Here is a 17,876-nt window from a genome sequence, read left to right on the forward strand (position 1 = left end):
ACAATCCTAGGGTTAGAAGCCTTAGCTCTTGGTTTCAATGCGAGATGCACGGAAATATAATACTGTTCTAACTGTTAATCTTCATAGGATGTAAAAATATGTTCAGCTAACCCCCTTGTTCTTAATGTCCGTAAAATTGTTTTTGTACATACACGTTGGAACTTTAGGCTTATATGGTGGTTTTTGACATGATACTTATACTTCCATAATCTCGAACAGGTAATGTGGCCAGACACACAGATTTTACCATTTTCTAGAAGCCTTTAACCTAGATTCTTATCTTTGTTTTTGCATAACTCTAAGATCCTAAAGGATATATTTGTAAAATAGCAGTAGGACTGCATCTAACTTTTTTTATTCTTAACTATGTAAACACATTTGTATACAGTTTCTAAACAAATATATAGCATACTAGTTAAACCCAAAGTTGATGATCCGCCAGACTAATGTATGAGCCACTTTTATCCATTAAGGGGCAGCAAAGATTCATGAATAGACCTATATGGAAAGTATAGATTAAACTGTGAAAACTAAACAGTTACTACTCTTTTGTTTGTTAGCATATGACTCCGTTTGCTCTTTCTTTTTATTGATTATTTTACAAATGTTAACTGGTATTATTTGAGATGTTTAATATGTCTGTCATCCAATGTAATGTCATTTTATTCATTCTTAATAGGTTACTATTTTTCTCACTGATTTCACCACGGAATTATTTAATATTAATATATACATATTGGGTTACAAAATGAACCAAAGGTGGTCAATCCTTTATTATTTCTATTATTCTACCTTCTGTAAATTTTCCATAAATGGTTAAGGGTCCAAAAGTGGCCCAATAGAATACAAAGAGACAGTAACTATTAAAGAAAATCCGGAAGTTTTACACAATACTCTATGTAATATTTTTGACTGTCCTAAAACAAGTTCTCATGTATACTTGACAATTTTTGTACAACATGTTTATCATTGTCCGTTTTATTTACTGTGTATGTTCTAGAACCTTAAAAAAATAAATAAAAAAATTTACAACTGGTAAATTACCTCTCCCACTGAATTGGAAAGTGCTTGGACAATCTTCTCATGAGCAGTGGCCACAACACTCTGTCCGTTAATTTCGATAATGCGGTGTCCAACTCTAACTCCACCTCTCTCAGCTATTCCACCCCTCATGAGGCTGCAAATCTGATTAACAAAGGATCAAGAAATATCTTTTTAATAAAATGCATGTCACTCATGGCATTTTATAGACATATTGCATGTAGAATTCAGTATTACAAGGATAAAAACAGTCAACATTACATTCAACTCTTTTTTATGCATTGGGGATGGCCAATTTTGTTTTTCTTTTTGGGGGCAGTGCCAGACATCAATGACAGGATTTGCTGTGGTCCACATTCCATTGTACTCAAGTTAAAGATATTGCCTCAAAATAAAACTTACTTTACATTATATATTCTTAGAGTACTTCTTGGTGTAATTTGATATGATATAAATGTTATTCTTTGTATTATTTTTATCAAAGCTGTTCTTATAATATTACAAATTCTAAAATGTTTTAAATAAATCAGTTTAATTGTTTGCATATTAACATATGACAAATCACAAAGGGAGACATCAGAATTTTAACAAAAGGCTATCAGCGTACTTTTTTGACATTCACTAGTAAGATGTATCTTATAGGGTAGAGCAACCCTAGCTTGATTTAGAGCAGTGGTCGTCAAGATGTTGGTGGTCCTTGACACCATCAAGCAGGAATTAGTCTCCTCTGATAGTGTCACCCCCATCGCGTCGCAACTCCCTACAGTGCCTGGCTGGACATCCGTGTAAACCGACAGAGTTAAATTACAATCTCCCTACGCACATTGCGTAGTACTGTGCAACTTGGGTAGCTATAGATTGTATTTTTAACTCCTCCTGCCCGGTGCACTGCTCAGAAGAAGATGCTCCCGATCTAAAGCCAGAAGAGGTTGGTAAAGTCTTGACTTGAAATAGTGGAATTAAAGTATATATAAAAAAGAAAATCTTATTTTTTTTATTTTTTTCTTCCCTTTACCTGTCTCTTTGTAGTAGTTTTCCTAATTCCTTCAGATGGACTTACATCACTTTTTGTCTTCCTCCCCTCCATCTTCTTAATTTTTTTAATTAAATATTAATTATTTTTCATTCTAATAATTTTCCCGTGCACAAAGCCATTCCACCTGAATTCCAGTAATTGCCATCAAGCAGATCAGCCATATCCCACCAGTATTATATTTAATTGCCAGTAACATCAGTCGTGGTTAGCTCACATCAATATTGAGAGCTTTCTGATATAAACTTAATTTATGACTCCAATGTCTGTCCATGATCATAAGTAGTTTTGAAATATTCCTAACTGGGGAGGTAACTTGGAAGTCTTGTGGTCCTTTTAAACATAATCATTTTTTCCCACTTTCTGCCTCTCTGTTTCCAGCTCAAAAGTTGGCACTCACCCTTCATCTGTCATCTGGAAGTATTCTCTACGTTCTGTCATTCAGTTAGTTAATTCCAAAATAAAATTCTTAAAAATGTGTAAATATATACATAATGTAAACTTAGCTATTGTTATACTAGTTATGTACAGTATGTGTGTATGTAACTATATATATATATACACACACACACACATTACAGAGGTTTGTACCTTTTTTTAAAAAAAAAAAAAATCCTGTTAATGGTCCACGGTATTCAAAATGTTGAGTTTAGTGGTTCCTGAGATCCAAAAGGTTGGTGACCCCTGATTTAGAGGACCAGCTATATGAACCATGAAAATCACACAGTACCAGTGTTATATACACAAATTTGTAAATGCTTATTTATATGCATTGGCTACCAAATCACCATAACTTTTAATTTGATTTTCTAGTTAGATTGATTTAAAGTGATGGAAAACTGTACATGTTGTAAAATCAGGTCCAGAATCTAAGCAATATTTAAGAGAAACTTTAATTGATCAGTTCTAATGAAGATGGGCTGTAGCTTACTTTTTAATCTAGCCGTGCCATTCTAATACCCGCGCTCTAGCCGACCACTTCAAAACACATTATTTTGGTGAGCTAATGGTTTGAACTGTTCTCCAATTAATGCTCTCGCTACAAAAAAGTGCTGCATGGCTAAAAGCTCTGATTGGAGATAATAGTTGAAACTGTTAGCTCACTAAAAAGTTAGATTTGAAGTGGGTGGCCAGAATGTGGGGTATTGGAATGGTACGGCTTAAATTAAAAAAATAAGTCCCTCTAAAATATATCTTAGATAGTAAACCTGATTATAAAACATGTAAAGTTTACCATCACTTTAAAGAGTTATGATGATCTAGTGTACAATAAAAATGTAATTGAAGTCTTAGAGAAAGATTAGAGAAGTTACAGACATTTGAGATCGCAAATTCGATTTACCCAGCCAGGACATATATCTCAGAGGTCTGGCTTTTTGGGACCTGACCTGACAGCAAAATGTTAAAAATCCTCCCACATATTTAATAGGGTCATAAAAATGAATATATATGCAACAGAGAGTGCCCATGGCATATTTTATTCCATAAACAAAAACAAAACAGCCAGTGTTCCCACTTTGGTAAAATAATAATAGATTTCATTCAATAAATCAACAACAATGTGAGGTGACTAATAGAAAAACAATCTTTATATATATATATATATATATATATATATATATATACATACATACATATAGTATACTATTGTATATCTACACAGTTTGAAGTTTTAAAAAATGTTTACAATGCAAAAACAATTAATAGGACAAAAAGATACTCAGCAAAGTCCTACTTGAAAACTGCTACCAACCACACCAATAACTGACCTGTGAGTATCATAATCTATTTAATCAGTCTTAAAATAATAAAAAAAAAGTAAAGGTTTTCCTGTCATCTAATTTACAGAAGAGTCTCTGTCAATCTGCACACTATTCACTGCCATCTGGTGTTTTTTCCTCTCCTGTAACTCTCTCTTGGTAAGTGAATAGAGGCCCTGTCAATCTGCAAACTATTCACTGCACACTGGTGTTTTTCCTCTCCTGTAACTCTCTCTTTGTACGTGAATAGAATCCCTGTCAATCTGCAAACTATTCACTGAACTCTGGTGCTTTTTCCTCTCCTGTAACTCTCTCTTGGTAAGTGAATAGAGTCCCTGTCAATCTGCAAACTATTCACTGCACTCTGTTGTTTTTTCCTCTCCTTTAACTCTCTTTTAGTACATGTATATTGAGCAAATGATTTTAGGTTTTTAATTTAGTCCTGCATTTGTTGTAATGGTATCCAATGTCTTACTCCTAATATTTTGTTAATTGCCATGCGATGTTCAATCCTTATCAATCCTTGCTATTATTCTTAAATTTATAGCTATTTTATGCCATATTTTCACCCTCGTCCAAATTTTACTGTCTGTTTACTTAACTTATTTCACCCTGACCAGACCGGAATATAACTTTCCAATTGGCCTTTAATTTGTCTTTGATTTATAAATTAAGTAACTTAGTGGACACAGCTGACATCCCTGCCTATATATTTAACATTAGCTTGGGCTGTGTGCATTGTTACAACAAAATATGTTCACAATTTTGAAGTGAACATTTTATAAGTGAGGCATTAAGAAAATAATTATACAAGAATTGAACAAGGATTGGGCAAGGGGAGAGACACAAGGCAAGTACCTTCGTAATATTATGTTTTATTTATCTCATTGTTTCCTTATGCAAATGCTGCTGTAAGACTGTGTCTTATGTGTTTAATTGGTTCCGACATTTGTAAAAATGCTCAATATATTCATATTCCTTTTTGCTACCTCTTGTCTCTAACAAACTACATTATTCAATTACTCCTTCTCCCTCTCCAGCTGCACTGTTCATTAGCCCATCTCTCTTAAACTCACCTTACTTTTGTACTCATTAACTTTACCTATTCCTAAACCCTCTCTCTCCTCCCCTGCACCTCGTCTCAAAAACAGTCTCATTACTGCAAATCTGTATCTCATCTCATGTCACTCTCCCTCTTGCTTTTACTAACTGCTGGTGATATCTTCCCTGATCCTGGTCCCCAACAACTTCCTAGCCGTGCACATCCATGTGTATCATTCCATAGACTCAGAAAACATAACTCTGGCAAGCTTACTCACATTCCTCTTGCATCTAAAGCCACTACCCCTTTGACTTGTGCACTCTGGAACTCTCGCTCTGTTTGCAACAAGCTCACTTCTGTACATGACCTCTTTATCTCCCACTTCCTCAACCTTCTGACCCTAACAGAAGCCTGGCTCTCTCCCCTAGACACAGCATCCACTGCTGCTCTGTCACATGGGGGTCTCCACTTCAGCCACACTCCTAGGTCTAGTAATAGACAAGGAGGTGGTGTAGGTATTTTACTTTCCTCTCGTTGCACCTTTCAACAAATACAACTCATCTCTTCCCTCGCATTTTCCTCATTCGAAACCCACATGATTCTCTCCCCTCTCTATACGTGTTGCAGTCATATACCAACCCCCTGGCTCCTCAACTCAATTTCTAGATCACTTGGCTGCCTGGCTACCTTATTTCCTTTCCTCAGACACCCCTGCCCTCATTCTTGGTGACTTCAACATCCCTCTTGACAATCCAACTGCCTCTTCTGCAAAACAACTTCTGCAACTCACTTCCTCTTTCGGTTTGTCACAATGGACTGATTCTCCCACTCACAAAGACGGTCGCTCCATTGACCTGATCTTTAGCTATCGATGCACTATTTTATACTTCACAAACTCCCCTTTTTCTCTTTCTGACCACCATCTCCTCACTTGCAACATATCATCCCTCCCTACAACTCTTCCTCCTTCTACTCCTCACACCAAACTTCACAGAAGCATTGTGACGGATACCCTGGCTACCCCGACTGGGTAGCTCCACCAAACGATCCTGCTTCCTCCTCCCTGCTGACTGCAGATATGTAGCTGGCAGGTGACCACAGCCTGTAGTCACCCCTGATGTCCGACAGCACCAGAACTCAGGGTTCCACCCTGTGGCAGACTCCGGCTACCCAGACTAGATAGCTTTGTCAGAGGGTCCTTCCTCTGCCTGGAACAGGCTGCTATGTAGCCAAGGAAAGTGATTTTAGCAGGAGCACACCCAAATAACTAGACATACTAGCATTCAGGTGAAACAGGAACTGATTTTATTGGAAAACACACACTCCTTTTTATACACAAAGCTCATCTTGATAAGACACTGGACAATCCCACAATTTTCCCACCATTCCTGCCCCTCCAGACAGACCGGCACCCCCATAGCAGCCCCAGTCCCACAGAATCCCTTCCAGAAAGCTCTCGGCCCTCAGGTGCCACAGTCCAAAAAGCGGCATGATTCGTTACTGGGGACTGGAGATACAGTTCATTGAAGTTATGGGGGTAGGGGTGTCCAAAAACCCCAGTTCCCAAAGGAGCTCCCCTCTGGTAATTCCTCCACCTCTTGTCCTCCTTAGGGGCTACCAATGCCCAAAAGAGCAGAGCTTTGGGGCAAAGGGTCGCTGGAGCGACCAGGTGTAAAGTTAGCGGGTGTCCTGCTGTTCTGTGGCTGACCAGGAGTTCCAGGAGCCCGGCCAGCCTGAGAGGGGTAAGATGGGTGTCCATTGTGAGGTGGCCGGCTGGGAGTTCCAGGAGCCCGGCCAGCCTAGAAGGGTTTTTCCCGGTCATAGATCAGCTCTTAACCAAGTATACACAGCAACACAACACATCACATGCATTTAGGAGATCCCGTAAGCCATGAAATGACCAAATCTAATGTAACAAGGAGTGAGCCCTGTAGTAGAAGGGTGGGGGGTAGCCAGGTATCCATGACATCTCCCCCCCTCCAGTTCGGCAAACTCGGCTAGACCTTTAATGGGTTGGCCTGGGGCTGTCCAACAGTGGCCATTCACTTCTCGGTTGCTGGGAGAGGTTATCCCATCTCTCCTGAACTTGGGGCATTCTGGGGGGTTCCTGCTGGCATTTTTACCCTGGGTGCAGGGATAGTCACACGATGCAAAGTCCCAAACAAGTTTGCCAAGGTCGGCTACCAAACAGTTGCTCTCCCACAAGTTCTAGTGTCTTTAGCTTCCATGGTCACACTGCCTCCCTCTGTGACACTCTGTTGATTACCGGCTGGCCCACCAATAAACAAACCCAGTGCCGGTTTCCCAGCTGTATTCCCACCCCAGACCCGAGGGTGAGGTTGCTCCTTGGTGGGGAGGCAAAGCTCGGGTGCCCAAACGTGTGGCCCCAACTGCATGAGCTTATATCCTCCTTGCCCAATGCAACACCTGCGCCCGGTGAGAAATCCTCCTGGGCGGAAAAAGGGTAGAGATCATGCCCAGCTACTGGGGAGAGAGACGGGATGTCTTTCCTCCTGAGAAGGGTATCTGCCGCTGGGGAGGGAGGCCGGCTACCTCCGCTCCCAGTCCCAAGCTAGCTCCCAGTAGTACATTGCTGCTGGTGAGGATATGTCCATTTGTTTTTTTTAACAAAGGATACCAAGAAAACAAAGTACATTTTTATAACAGAAGTGAATTTAAAAATATTAAAAATACATGCTCTGGGGGTGGAGTCAACTGCCAAGCTGGGTAGACGTGTCTGCACAGAGCTCTATGCATATTTCAGCATTATACCGCCTAAAATCGGTTATTGGAGCCCAAACGACCTTGATAACAGGGTGCCCACTTTCAGGCCACTACTGGATAACCTGGAGTGGAGATCCACTGTCAATTTGCATCGGGCCCTCAATAATTCAGCGCCGGGAGGTGCCATGGCCTACACAGACTATGGCCAAGCCTACACAAGACATACCAGGCTGAATACACCCACCGCTACTTTATCCGCCATACTGGATTAGTCAGCAACAGCAGTCCTAAGTTCCGGAACCTGGAGGTCGGCCCAGAAGCCTAAGAGTAACTGCAATCTTGCGGCCTCTATCACCTCCGCCATCCAGAGCATTTCTAGAGACACTGTGAGCCACAGATGACACCGGCAAGATTACTCGGTTGGCTTCCAGGTAGAACTGACAGAGCCAAGGGTCTGCAAAGAGGACAAGCGAAATCTGCTCCATAGGCCATCGGCAAGCCCCAACTTGGGAAAAGAGGGCTACTACAAACCCGGATGATCACAGGTACAGGGGGGATAAGGGATTTCACAGGGAGTACTAGAAACCGGCAGTCCCACAGAGCTGGGTTCATATCTCCCAAACCCCCCTATGCAAAGCAGATAGCCATCTAAGGAAGAGAGATACTAAGCCATGTGGCACCTCCCTAGAAATATTAGGAGTCTCCTTACCAACTAATAAGTGGGTCACATATGCTGGCAGGAAACTGTTATTTCCCTCCTAAACTGCCACTATACTAACTGTCTTTCAAGTTAACACTCCAGGGTCTAACCTCAATTAAACTCCTTGGCCAAATTATATCTAAGGAATTAGAGAGAGTACAAAAAGCTTGTGATAGATTCAAATAACTTCTTTACGATCAAGGAAATAAAGCCTCAGCCATTCTGGCTCATAAGCTTAGAGGCAGAACCACGGCCTCAAGAATACTAGCTATAGAAAAAGAGTGTACCTTGGTCTCCTCCCCTAAAGATGTTGGAGATACCTTTGCCAACTATTATGCCAAACTATACAATCTGAGCCGGTCTGGCTCTACCACTGAACTGCTGTTAGACTCTATCACAACATTCCTACGCAAACTAAATCTCCCTTCCCTAGAGGTATCTGTTAAGGAAGACCTGTTGGCCCCCTTCACCCCCAGCGAGCTTCAGATAGCAATTAAACATATGCCAGAAGGATTCACAACGGTCTTTAACAAAAGATTTCGCCCTCTCCTCACCCCCGTTCTCCTGAACCTTTTTGCAGAGGCACGAGATATAGGCTCCTTTAAGAGAGAATTATTCCAAGCCTCCATTCTATCAATTCCTAAACAAGGGAAAGATCCAACCCAATGCAGCAGTTACCGCACCATTTCCATGATCAACTTAGATATGGTTAAACACCAAACTCTGGGCAAACCGCCTCTGCCTTCTACTCCCAAAATGAATCCATCCAGATCAGGTCGGGTTCACACTAGGCAGGGAGAGCCTGGACAATACCAAAAGGTATTGCCCACGCTTGCCCTATCTTTAGACTCCGAAAAAGCGTTTCACAGGGTCAGATGGATTTATTTATCGGAGGTGCTTAACCAATTTGGATTCCCTGAAGAGGTAGTCAAAGCTGTGCAGGCATTGTACTCTGCCCCATACGCTAGAGTCAAGGTAATGGGATTCTCATCCCCGGAATTCCAAATATCCAATGGAACTAGGACTTGTTGTCCCCTTTCCCTGATGATCTTTACGCTAGCGATTGAGCCGCTGGTTCAGGCGATTTGTGATTCTAAGAGACTTCAGAGTGTCCAGGTCAGTAGGGAGGGGTAAAAATAGCGCTATTTGCTGACGACATCATCCTATATCTCACGAATCTGATAGGCTCACTCCCAGAAGATTTCAAAATGATTGAACACTTTAGTAAACTCAGTTATTATAAAGTAAATCTCTCAAAAACTGAGGCCCTCCCTCTTAATATAATTAGATTTGAACTAAAGATTCTTCACTCCACCTTTGACTTTAAGTGGTCTAAAGACACCATGAGACATTTGGGAATCCAACTAGGCCTTTACATATCAGAGACATCAACAACTCTTCCCTCTTAAGTGAGATCCAAAATCTACTAACCTACTCAAACTTTCGAGAGGTCTCCTGGTTAGGCCGTTTAGCCTCCTTAAAAATGGCAATTCTTCCTAAGGTCCTCTACTATTTTATATGTCGACCTCTAACTATACCAAAAAACACCCTCCACACCTTTCAATCCATGTTCTGGAGATTTGTTTGGCAGAAAGGTAAACCAAGAATATCAGGCAAAACTTTACATAGAAGATTTGAAAAAGGGGGAGTCTTTATGCCGAACATAGTAAGCTACTACGAAGAGGCAAGGTTGTCACATGTCTTGGCATGGGCTAATTCTGAAGAAACTCAGAGATGGAAAGGAGTTGAACAATAATCATTGCCAGCGGGTACTGTGCTCAGCGACTTACCTTGTTTCCCAACTTATAAATGGAAGGAACTAAAGTTACATAATAGCATTGTCCTGGAAGGTTTTGAGGCATGGAAAGAACTGAGGCATTATCCAAAGATCGCTCCCCATCCCTCTCCAATCCATTCGATTCCTGATCTTCTTTAAGCTCTTCCAGACTCTCACGGTCCCCAATGGAGGTAGAGAGGCATTCTTTCCAAACTTTGCTCACCAAACTCTCTGATGACCCCAGATAAGATTAACTTTGATCTCCTTAATAACCCCCTGGTTCGGGTTTGAATATAAGAGACTGTGTTGTCTTTTAATCTCCTGGGGTTTCCCAGATCAGGTTTGAGAAACCCAATTCCCTGGGAAAAGATTTGGGAATCTGGTTTAAAATTACCTAAAACTCTTTCATGGCACTATGAAGCTATCCTGACTTATTCTAGCACTGATAGGCTCTGGCAGATCAGGGCCTGGGAGTCAGATTGCTCCAGACCATTGTCTGATAAAGAGATTCATAGAGCCATATCTCTAACAAAAAAGACCTTGCACTGTGCCAACGCAGTTGGGCTATATATGAAGGTCTTGCTTCGCTGGCACTATATACCCCTCAGACTTTCCCAAATGTTTTCATCTCACTCCCCCCTCTGTTGGAGGCAATATGGTGAGAGAGGCTCTGACCTCCACGTCTGGTGGTCCTGCCCGGTTCTGTCCCCAACCTGGAAACAGGTGTTCCTACTTTTCAAGAAGCTGGGTGGCAATGTTGAAATAAAAACGGAGGTGGCACTGTTTAACCTTTTCAATCCCAAGTTGCCAAAATCATTTAGAGACTACTAATCTTCATATTTGCTGCAATGAAAATTTGCGTTGCTAGGAACTGGAAGAATGCTACCCCCTGCCTTACCTAATGTAATTGACTCTGTTGACTTGTTTGCTAAGATGGAAACAGGTTTCTACCAAAACCTCAATAAAGAGGACGCCTACTGGTCCACTTGGGAAATCTCGTTTATGTTCCGAGAGGTCCAGGATGAAGTGAGAACAAATAGAACAAATCACGAGTCCTCTCCCAACCTAGACCCCCCCTTAGATACTTGACAATTCCTCCCTTCCCTCCCTCTATGTTTCTACTCTCACCTCACCCCTCCTTACCTTCAAATTTACCCTTTCACATACCTGGAGATCATAGTCTGGGTCTATGTGCCAAAGGCCCATAGAGAACTCTTAAATTGGATGAGATCTGACCGTGTTCAGCTCATGTCTTTAATGAGTAGCCACACCTACGCCAAGTCATAACCCAGACATACATCTAAGGCACGATAAGTTCAGTTTTTATTTTTCGACCCACTCCCAGAAACTTTAGATGCTATGGTAGATTGATGTCAATATGTAAATGTGGCCCTAATTTCACTAGGGGCAGAAACTTTTTTTTAACCATCCCATTTGAGAACGATATAATATGGAGTTTTCTGATCCCCTCCTGAGAACTTTAATATTATTCATTGTCATTCTATGTTCTTTTGTAGTGTTCTTATAATAACACAATAAAAAGTAAAAAAAAATTACATGCTCTATCTGAATCATGAAAGTTTAATTTTGAATTTCATGTCACTTTACATAATTAGTACTTTGTATAAATATATTTTCAATCCCAAAGTACAATTCATTTGAATTCCCATTCCCCGCCACAATATAGTTTCCATTTATTGCTATTTAATATTATGTAACTGCCTTGTCAAGGTGCTATCAATATCTATAACTACATTTCTTTCCTGTGATTATTTATTTTGTGTTTATGAGATCTAATATTATTTGTTCTATTGCCAGAATGACTCTTTTCTTGGCCAAATATTCTTTAGTGGATCTGTATTTTTTATATGCATCTATAAATATATTATGGCTGTATTCTGATTATATAAAACATCTCTGATGTTCCTTACAAAAATAGTCCCTCAGCAGCTGGTTCTACTCAGGGTGCAATTTGATGCAGAACTGTGAGTTTAATAAGCTGAAAAAATAGAAAATAGAGAAGCTGGGGAAATGAGGTTGTTTTATAGGGAGAGAAAAAAAACCACATACAATCTGCTTAAATATTTGACTGTTTTGTCTACTGTTTAACTGATGACTGTAATTAAAACATCTATTGGTAATAGCTGGGTGAGACTATTTATCTTCTCAAAACATTATTTTTATGTTTGGGACATTACCACACACACACATATAAACACTACAACAAGACACACACACACATAAAAACTATTACTACACACAGACACATACACACACATATAAACACTACTACTACTACACACAGACACATATATACACACACACATAAACACTACTACTACTACTACACACACACACACACATAAACACTACTACTACTACACACAGACACATACACATAAACACTACTACCAAAAACAGACACATACACACATATAAACACTACTACTACTACTACTACACACAGACACATACACACATATATAAACACTACTACTACACACAGACACATACACACACATAAACACTACTACTACTACACACAGACACATACACACACATATAAACACTACTACTACACACAGACACACACACATAAACACTAGATCTAGCACCACTAGATTATTTTTTTTAATGTCAACAGTAGCACTAGCGTGCAAACTTTTAAGGCATCAGCAGTGAGAGACAGAGCAGTAAAACTGTAAAAGTTTCAACTTCAGGGGTGAACTTGAACACCACTATGAAGTTTTTTCTGCCCTTGTGCCGGCATTTCACTCTATATAATGTTTGACAGAAAAGTGGTATAACTTTTTTTAATGCATAGCTGTTTATGTATGTCAAATAGCAAGGCCTACTGCATATTTTCATTTACATGTTTTGTTGTACATTTACTGTTTATTGAGTAAGCAAGTTATACAACATATAATGAAGATCCTGTGTGCTTAAATACAAAAGTGTTTTCCTTCAGAAGCTAAACACGAGTTTTGCAGTAAGGTAAAAAAGCAGCATTAACAGGTCCTAACGCTGCTTTTTCACTACCGCTGCTATTACAAGTCTTGCAGGTTTAGGGGCCCGCACACTTTTTTGGCCTTACCGCAAACCGACTTACCTAAACCCTTTTTTCTATGGGACTTCCATAGCGCTGGTATTACAAGTCTGTCCTGGGAGGCCAAAAAGTGAGCGGTACACCCTCTACCTCCAAGATCCGTAACGCATTCTAAAGTCAGTAGTTATGAGTTTTACACTACAACGCCGTAGCATAAAACTCATAACTAAAGTGCTAAAAAGTACACTAACACCCATAAACTACCTATTAACCCCTAAACCGAGGCCCTCCCGCATCGCAAACACTGAAATAAAATTATTAATTCCTAATCTGCCGCTCCAGACATCGCCGCCACTATAATAAACATATTGACCCCTAAACCGCCGCACTCCCGCCTCGCAAACACTAGTTAAATATTATTAATCCCTAATCTGCCGTCCTGAACATCGCCGCCACCTACATTATATATATTAAACCCTAATCTTCCACCCCCAACGTCGCCGTCACTATATTAAATTTATTAACCCCTAAACCTAAGTCTAACCCTAACACCCCCTAATTGAAATATAATTTAAATAAATCTAAATAAAATTACTATCATTAACTACATTATTCCTATTTAAAACTAAATACTTACCTATAAAATAAACCCTAAGATAGCTACAATATAACTAATAGTTATATTGTAGCAAGTTTAGGGTTTATTTTTATTTTACAGGCAAGTTTGTATTTATTTTAACTAGGTAGAATAGTTATTAAATAGCTATTAACTATTTAATAACTACCTAGCTAAAATAAATACAAATTTACCTGTAAAATAAAACCTAACCTATGTTACACTAACACCTAACACTACACTACAATTAAATAAATTCCCTACATTAAATACAATTAAATAAATTAAATTAAATTAGCTAAATTACAAAAAAACAAACACTAAATTACAGAAAATAAAAACAAATGATAGATCTTTAAACTAATTACACCTAATCTAATAGCCCTATCAAAATAAAAATGCCCCCCCAAAATAAAAAAAACCCCTAGCCTAAACTAAACTACCAATAGCCCTTAAAAGGGCCTTTTGCGGGGCATTGCCCCAAAGAAATCAGCTCTTTTTCCTGTAAAAAAAAATACAAACACCCCCCGACAGTAAAACCCACCACCCACACAACCAACCCCCCAAATAAAATACTAACTAAAAAAACCTAAGCTCCCCATTGCCCTGAAAAGGGCATTTCGCTCTTTTGCAGGCCCAAAGCCCTAACCTAAAAAATAAACCCGACCCAATACACCCTTAAAAAAATCCTAACACTAACCCCCGAAGATTCACTTACAGGGTGAAGTCTTCATCCAAGCGGCAAGATGTCCTCAACGATGCCGGCAGAAGTGGTCCTCAAGACGGGCAGAAGTGGTCCTCCAGACAGGCAGAAGTCTTCATTCAGACAGCATCTTCTATCTTCATCCTTCCGGCGCGGAGCGGGTCCATCTTCAAGACATCCGACGCGGAGCTTCTTATGGCTTCTTCGTAATGAATATCTCTTTAAGTGACATCATCCAAGATTGCGTCCCTTAGATTCCGATTGGCTGATAGAATTCTATTAGTCAATCAGAATTAAGGTAGAAAAAATCCTATTGGCTGATGCAATCAGCCAATAGCATTGAGCTGCCATTCTATTGGCTGTTAAAATCAGCCAATAGAATGCAAGCTCAATCCTATTGGCTGATCCAATCAGCCAATAGGATTTTTTCTACCTTAATTCTGATTGGCTGAGAGAATTCTATCAGCCAATCGGAATCTAAGGGACGCCATCTTGGATGACATCACTTAAAGAGATATTCATTACGAAGAAGCCGTTGCTTAAAGAGGATGCTGCGCGCTGGATGTCTTGAAGATAGACCCGCTCCGCGCCGGATGGATGAAGATAGAAGATGCCGTCTGGATGAAGCCCTTCTGGAGGACCACTTCTGTCCGTCTGGAGGACCACTTCTGCCGGCTTCGTTGAGGACAGCTTGCCGCTTGGATGAAGACTTCTCCCAGTAAGTGAATCTGCGGGGGTTAGTGTTAGGATTTTTTTAAGGGTGTATTGGGTGGGTTTATTTTTTAGGTTAGGGCTTTGGGCCTGCAAAAGAGCTAAATGCCCTTTTAAGGGCAATGCCTATTCAAATGCCCTTTTCAGGGCAATGGGGAGCTTAGGTTTTTTTAGTTAGTATTTTATTTGGGGGGATGGTTGTGTGGGTGGTGGGTTTTACTGTTGGGGGGGTGTTTGTATTTTTTTTTACACTAAAAAGAGCTGATTTCTTTGGGGCAATGCCCCGCAAAAGGACCTTTTAAGGGCTATTGGTAGTTTAGTTTAGGCTAGGGTTTTTTTTTTATTTTGGGGGGGCTTTTTTATTTTGATAGGGCTATTAGATTAGGTGTAATTAGTTTAAAGATCTGTCATTTGTTTTTTATTTTCTGTAATTTAGTGTTTTGTTTTTTTTGTAATTTAGCTAATTTAATTTATTTAATTGTATTTAATGTAGGGAATTTATTTATTTGTAGTGTTAGGTTTTAGTATAACATAGGTTAGGTTTAATTTACAGGTAAATTTGTATTTATTTTAGCTAGGTAGTTATTAAATAGTTAATAACTATTTAATAACTATTCTAGCTAGTTAAAATAAATACAAAACTTGCCTGTAAAATAAAAATAAACCCTAAGCTAGCTACAATGTAACTATTAGTTATATTGTAGCTATCTTAGGGTTTATTTTATAGGTAAGTATTTAGTTTTACATAGGAATAATGCAGTTAATGATAGTAATTTTATTTAGATTTATTTAAATTATATTTCAATTAGGGGGTGTTAGGGTTAGGGTTAGACTTAAGTTTAGGGGTTAATAAATTTAATATAGTGGCGGCGACGTTGGGGGCGGCAGATTAGGGGTTAATAAGTGTAGGTAGGTTGTGGCGACATTGGGGGCGGCAGATTAGGGGTTAATAAATATAATGTAGGTGTCGGAGATGTTGGGGGCAGCAGATTAGGGGTTAATAAGTATAATGTAGGTGATGGCGATGTCCGGAGCGGCAGATTAGGGGTTAATAAGAATAATGTAGGTGTCTGCAATATTGGGGGCGGCAGATTAGGGGTTAATAAGTGTAAGATTAGGGGTGTTTAGACTCTGGGTTCATGTTAGGGTGTTAGGTGTAAACATAACTTTAGTTTCCCCATAGGAATCAATGGGGCTGCGTTACTGAGTTTTACGCTGCTTTTTGGGTGTCTAAAGGGAAATCATGCACAAGCACGTGCAACCAGCTCAACGCTGACTTAAACAGCGCTGGTATTGGAGTGCGGTATGGAGCTCAATTTTGTTCTACGCTCACTTCTTGCCTTTTAACGCCGGGTTTGTAAAAACCTGTAATACCAGTAGGGTTGCCAGGTGTCCAGTATTTAACCGGACAGTCCAGTATTTTAGCAGCCTGTCCTGTAAACTTTTCTCAAAAATACCGGACAGTCATCTGGCAACCCTAAATACCAGCGCTGTAGGTAAGTGAGCGGTGAGAAAGAACTGCTTGTTAGCACCGCACAGCTCCTAACGCAAAACTCGTAATCTCGCCGATTATTTGGACTATAACTGTATTTTGCATCTCTGTTGTCAGCAGGTTTGTAATGTGTTTGCCCTGAAGAGTTGGATATGTTCTACCAGCAAAGGTGTTTACACAATGTTTAGTAAATAAAAGTGCTTATTTGCTTTTTAAGTTAGAGGCCAAACCTCTGAAGAAACATGAGCAGAAAACTACACAGCACATTGCTAAACAAAGCAGGTAAAACGAGTTGTATTTTTGTGTTGTCATGTGGGATTTTCCACAACTTAATGAGGCTGAAAATAGAAAGCACTGATGCAAAACTAACTCTAACAGCAAACTTTTCAGGGAGATTTAGGTAATTGCACTTTGAAAACCAATTACATGCAAATGGCTTCTGCTTGTGCACGAAATAAAGCATATTCAAATTAAAGAAAACCAAAAAATGGCTGCATTGCTCATAAAGCCACATATTTAAAGGCTGTTTTTGTGACCATATGTAATCAGGACGGGCATTGTTTATGCTAAACACTTGCCTTGAGTTATTCTGAATAGACTGGAAAATGTATTTTTCTCCTTGTTTAGCTTCTGTGGAATATGTAAATAGATGGCTGTATGCTTATGAAGTGACAGAAGCAATTTAATATTTATGTCATTCAATACCATATTTACTAAACAGTGTTCAGGCAGTGAGTATGCAGTTATTTATGTATAATTTTATGGACAACTGTAAATGCGATATAAAGTTTAAAGGAACATGTCTGTGAAAGTGAAATCCACTTAAAGGGACCCAATTTTTTTCTTTAATGATTCAGACAGAGCATGCAATTTTAATTAACTTTCTAATTTACTCCTATTATCAATTTTTGCTTCGTTCTCGTGCTATCTTTATTTAAAAAGAGCCGGCCCAATTTTAGTTGAGAACCTGGGTTATGCTTGCATATTGGTTTGCTAAATATAGCCACCAATAATCAAGAGCTATCCAGGGTTCTGAACCTTAAATGGCCCGGCTCCTAAGCTTTACATTCCTGCTTTTTAAATAAAGATAGCAAGAGAATGAAGAAAAATTGATAGTAGGAGTAAATTAGAAAGTTGCTTAAAATTGCATGCTCTATCTGAATCCTGAAATTAAAAAAAATGTGAGTTTAGTATCCCTTTAATCTCTGCTTCTGAACAGAAATTTTAGCAA

At 39.5% G+C, this 17,876-nt stretch overlaps 1 protein-coding gene across 1 annotated transcript in view; it reads right to left on the reverse strand.

Moving 5' to 3' along the window:
• The window catches only part of APBA2 (amyloid beta precursor protein binding family A member 2), an 821,823-nt gene that overhangs the window by 48,182 nt on the left and 755,765 nt on the right, over positions 1-17,876 (reverse strand). The window contains exon 13 of the mRNA XM_053717552.1: positions 1,045-1,185. Within this exon, the coding sequence (XP_053573527.1) occupies positions 1,045-1,185 (141 nt within the window). The remainder of the gene's footprint in view (positions 1-1,044; positions 1,186-17,876) is intronic.

This window comes from Bombina bombina, chromosome 6 (genome assembly GCF_027579735.1).
Source record: "Bombina bombina isolate aBomBom1 chromosome 6, aBomBom1.pri, whole genome shotgun sequence".
Taxonomy (NCBI): domain Eukaryota; kingdom Metazoa; phylum Chordata; class Amphibia; order Anura; family Bombinatoridae; genus Bombina; species Bombina bombina.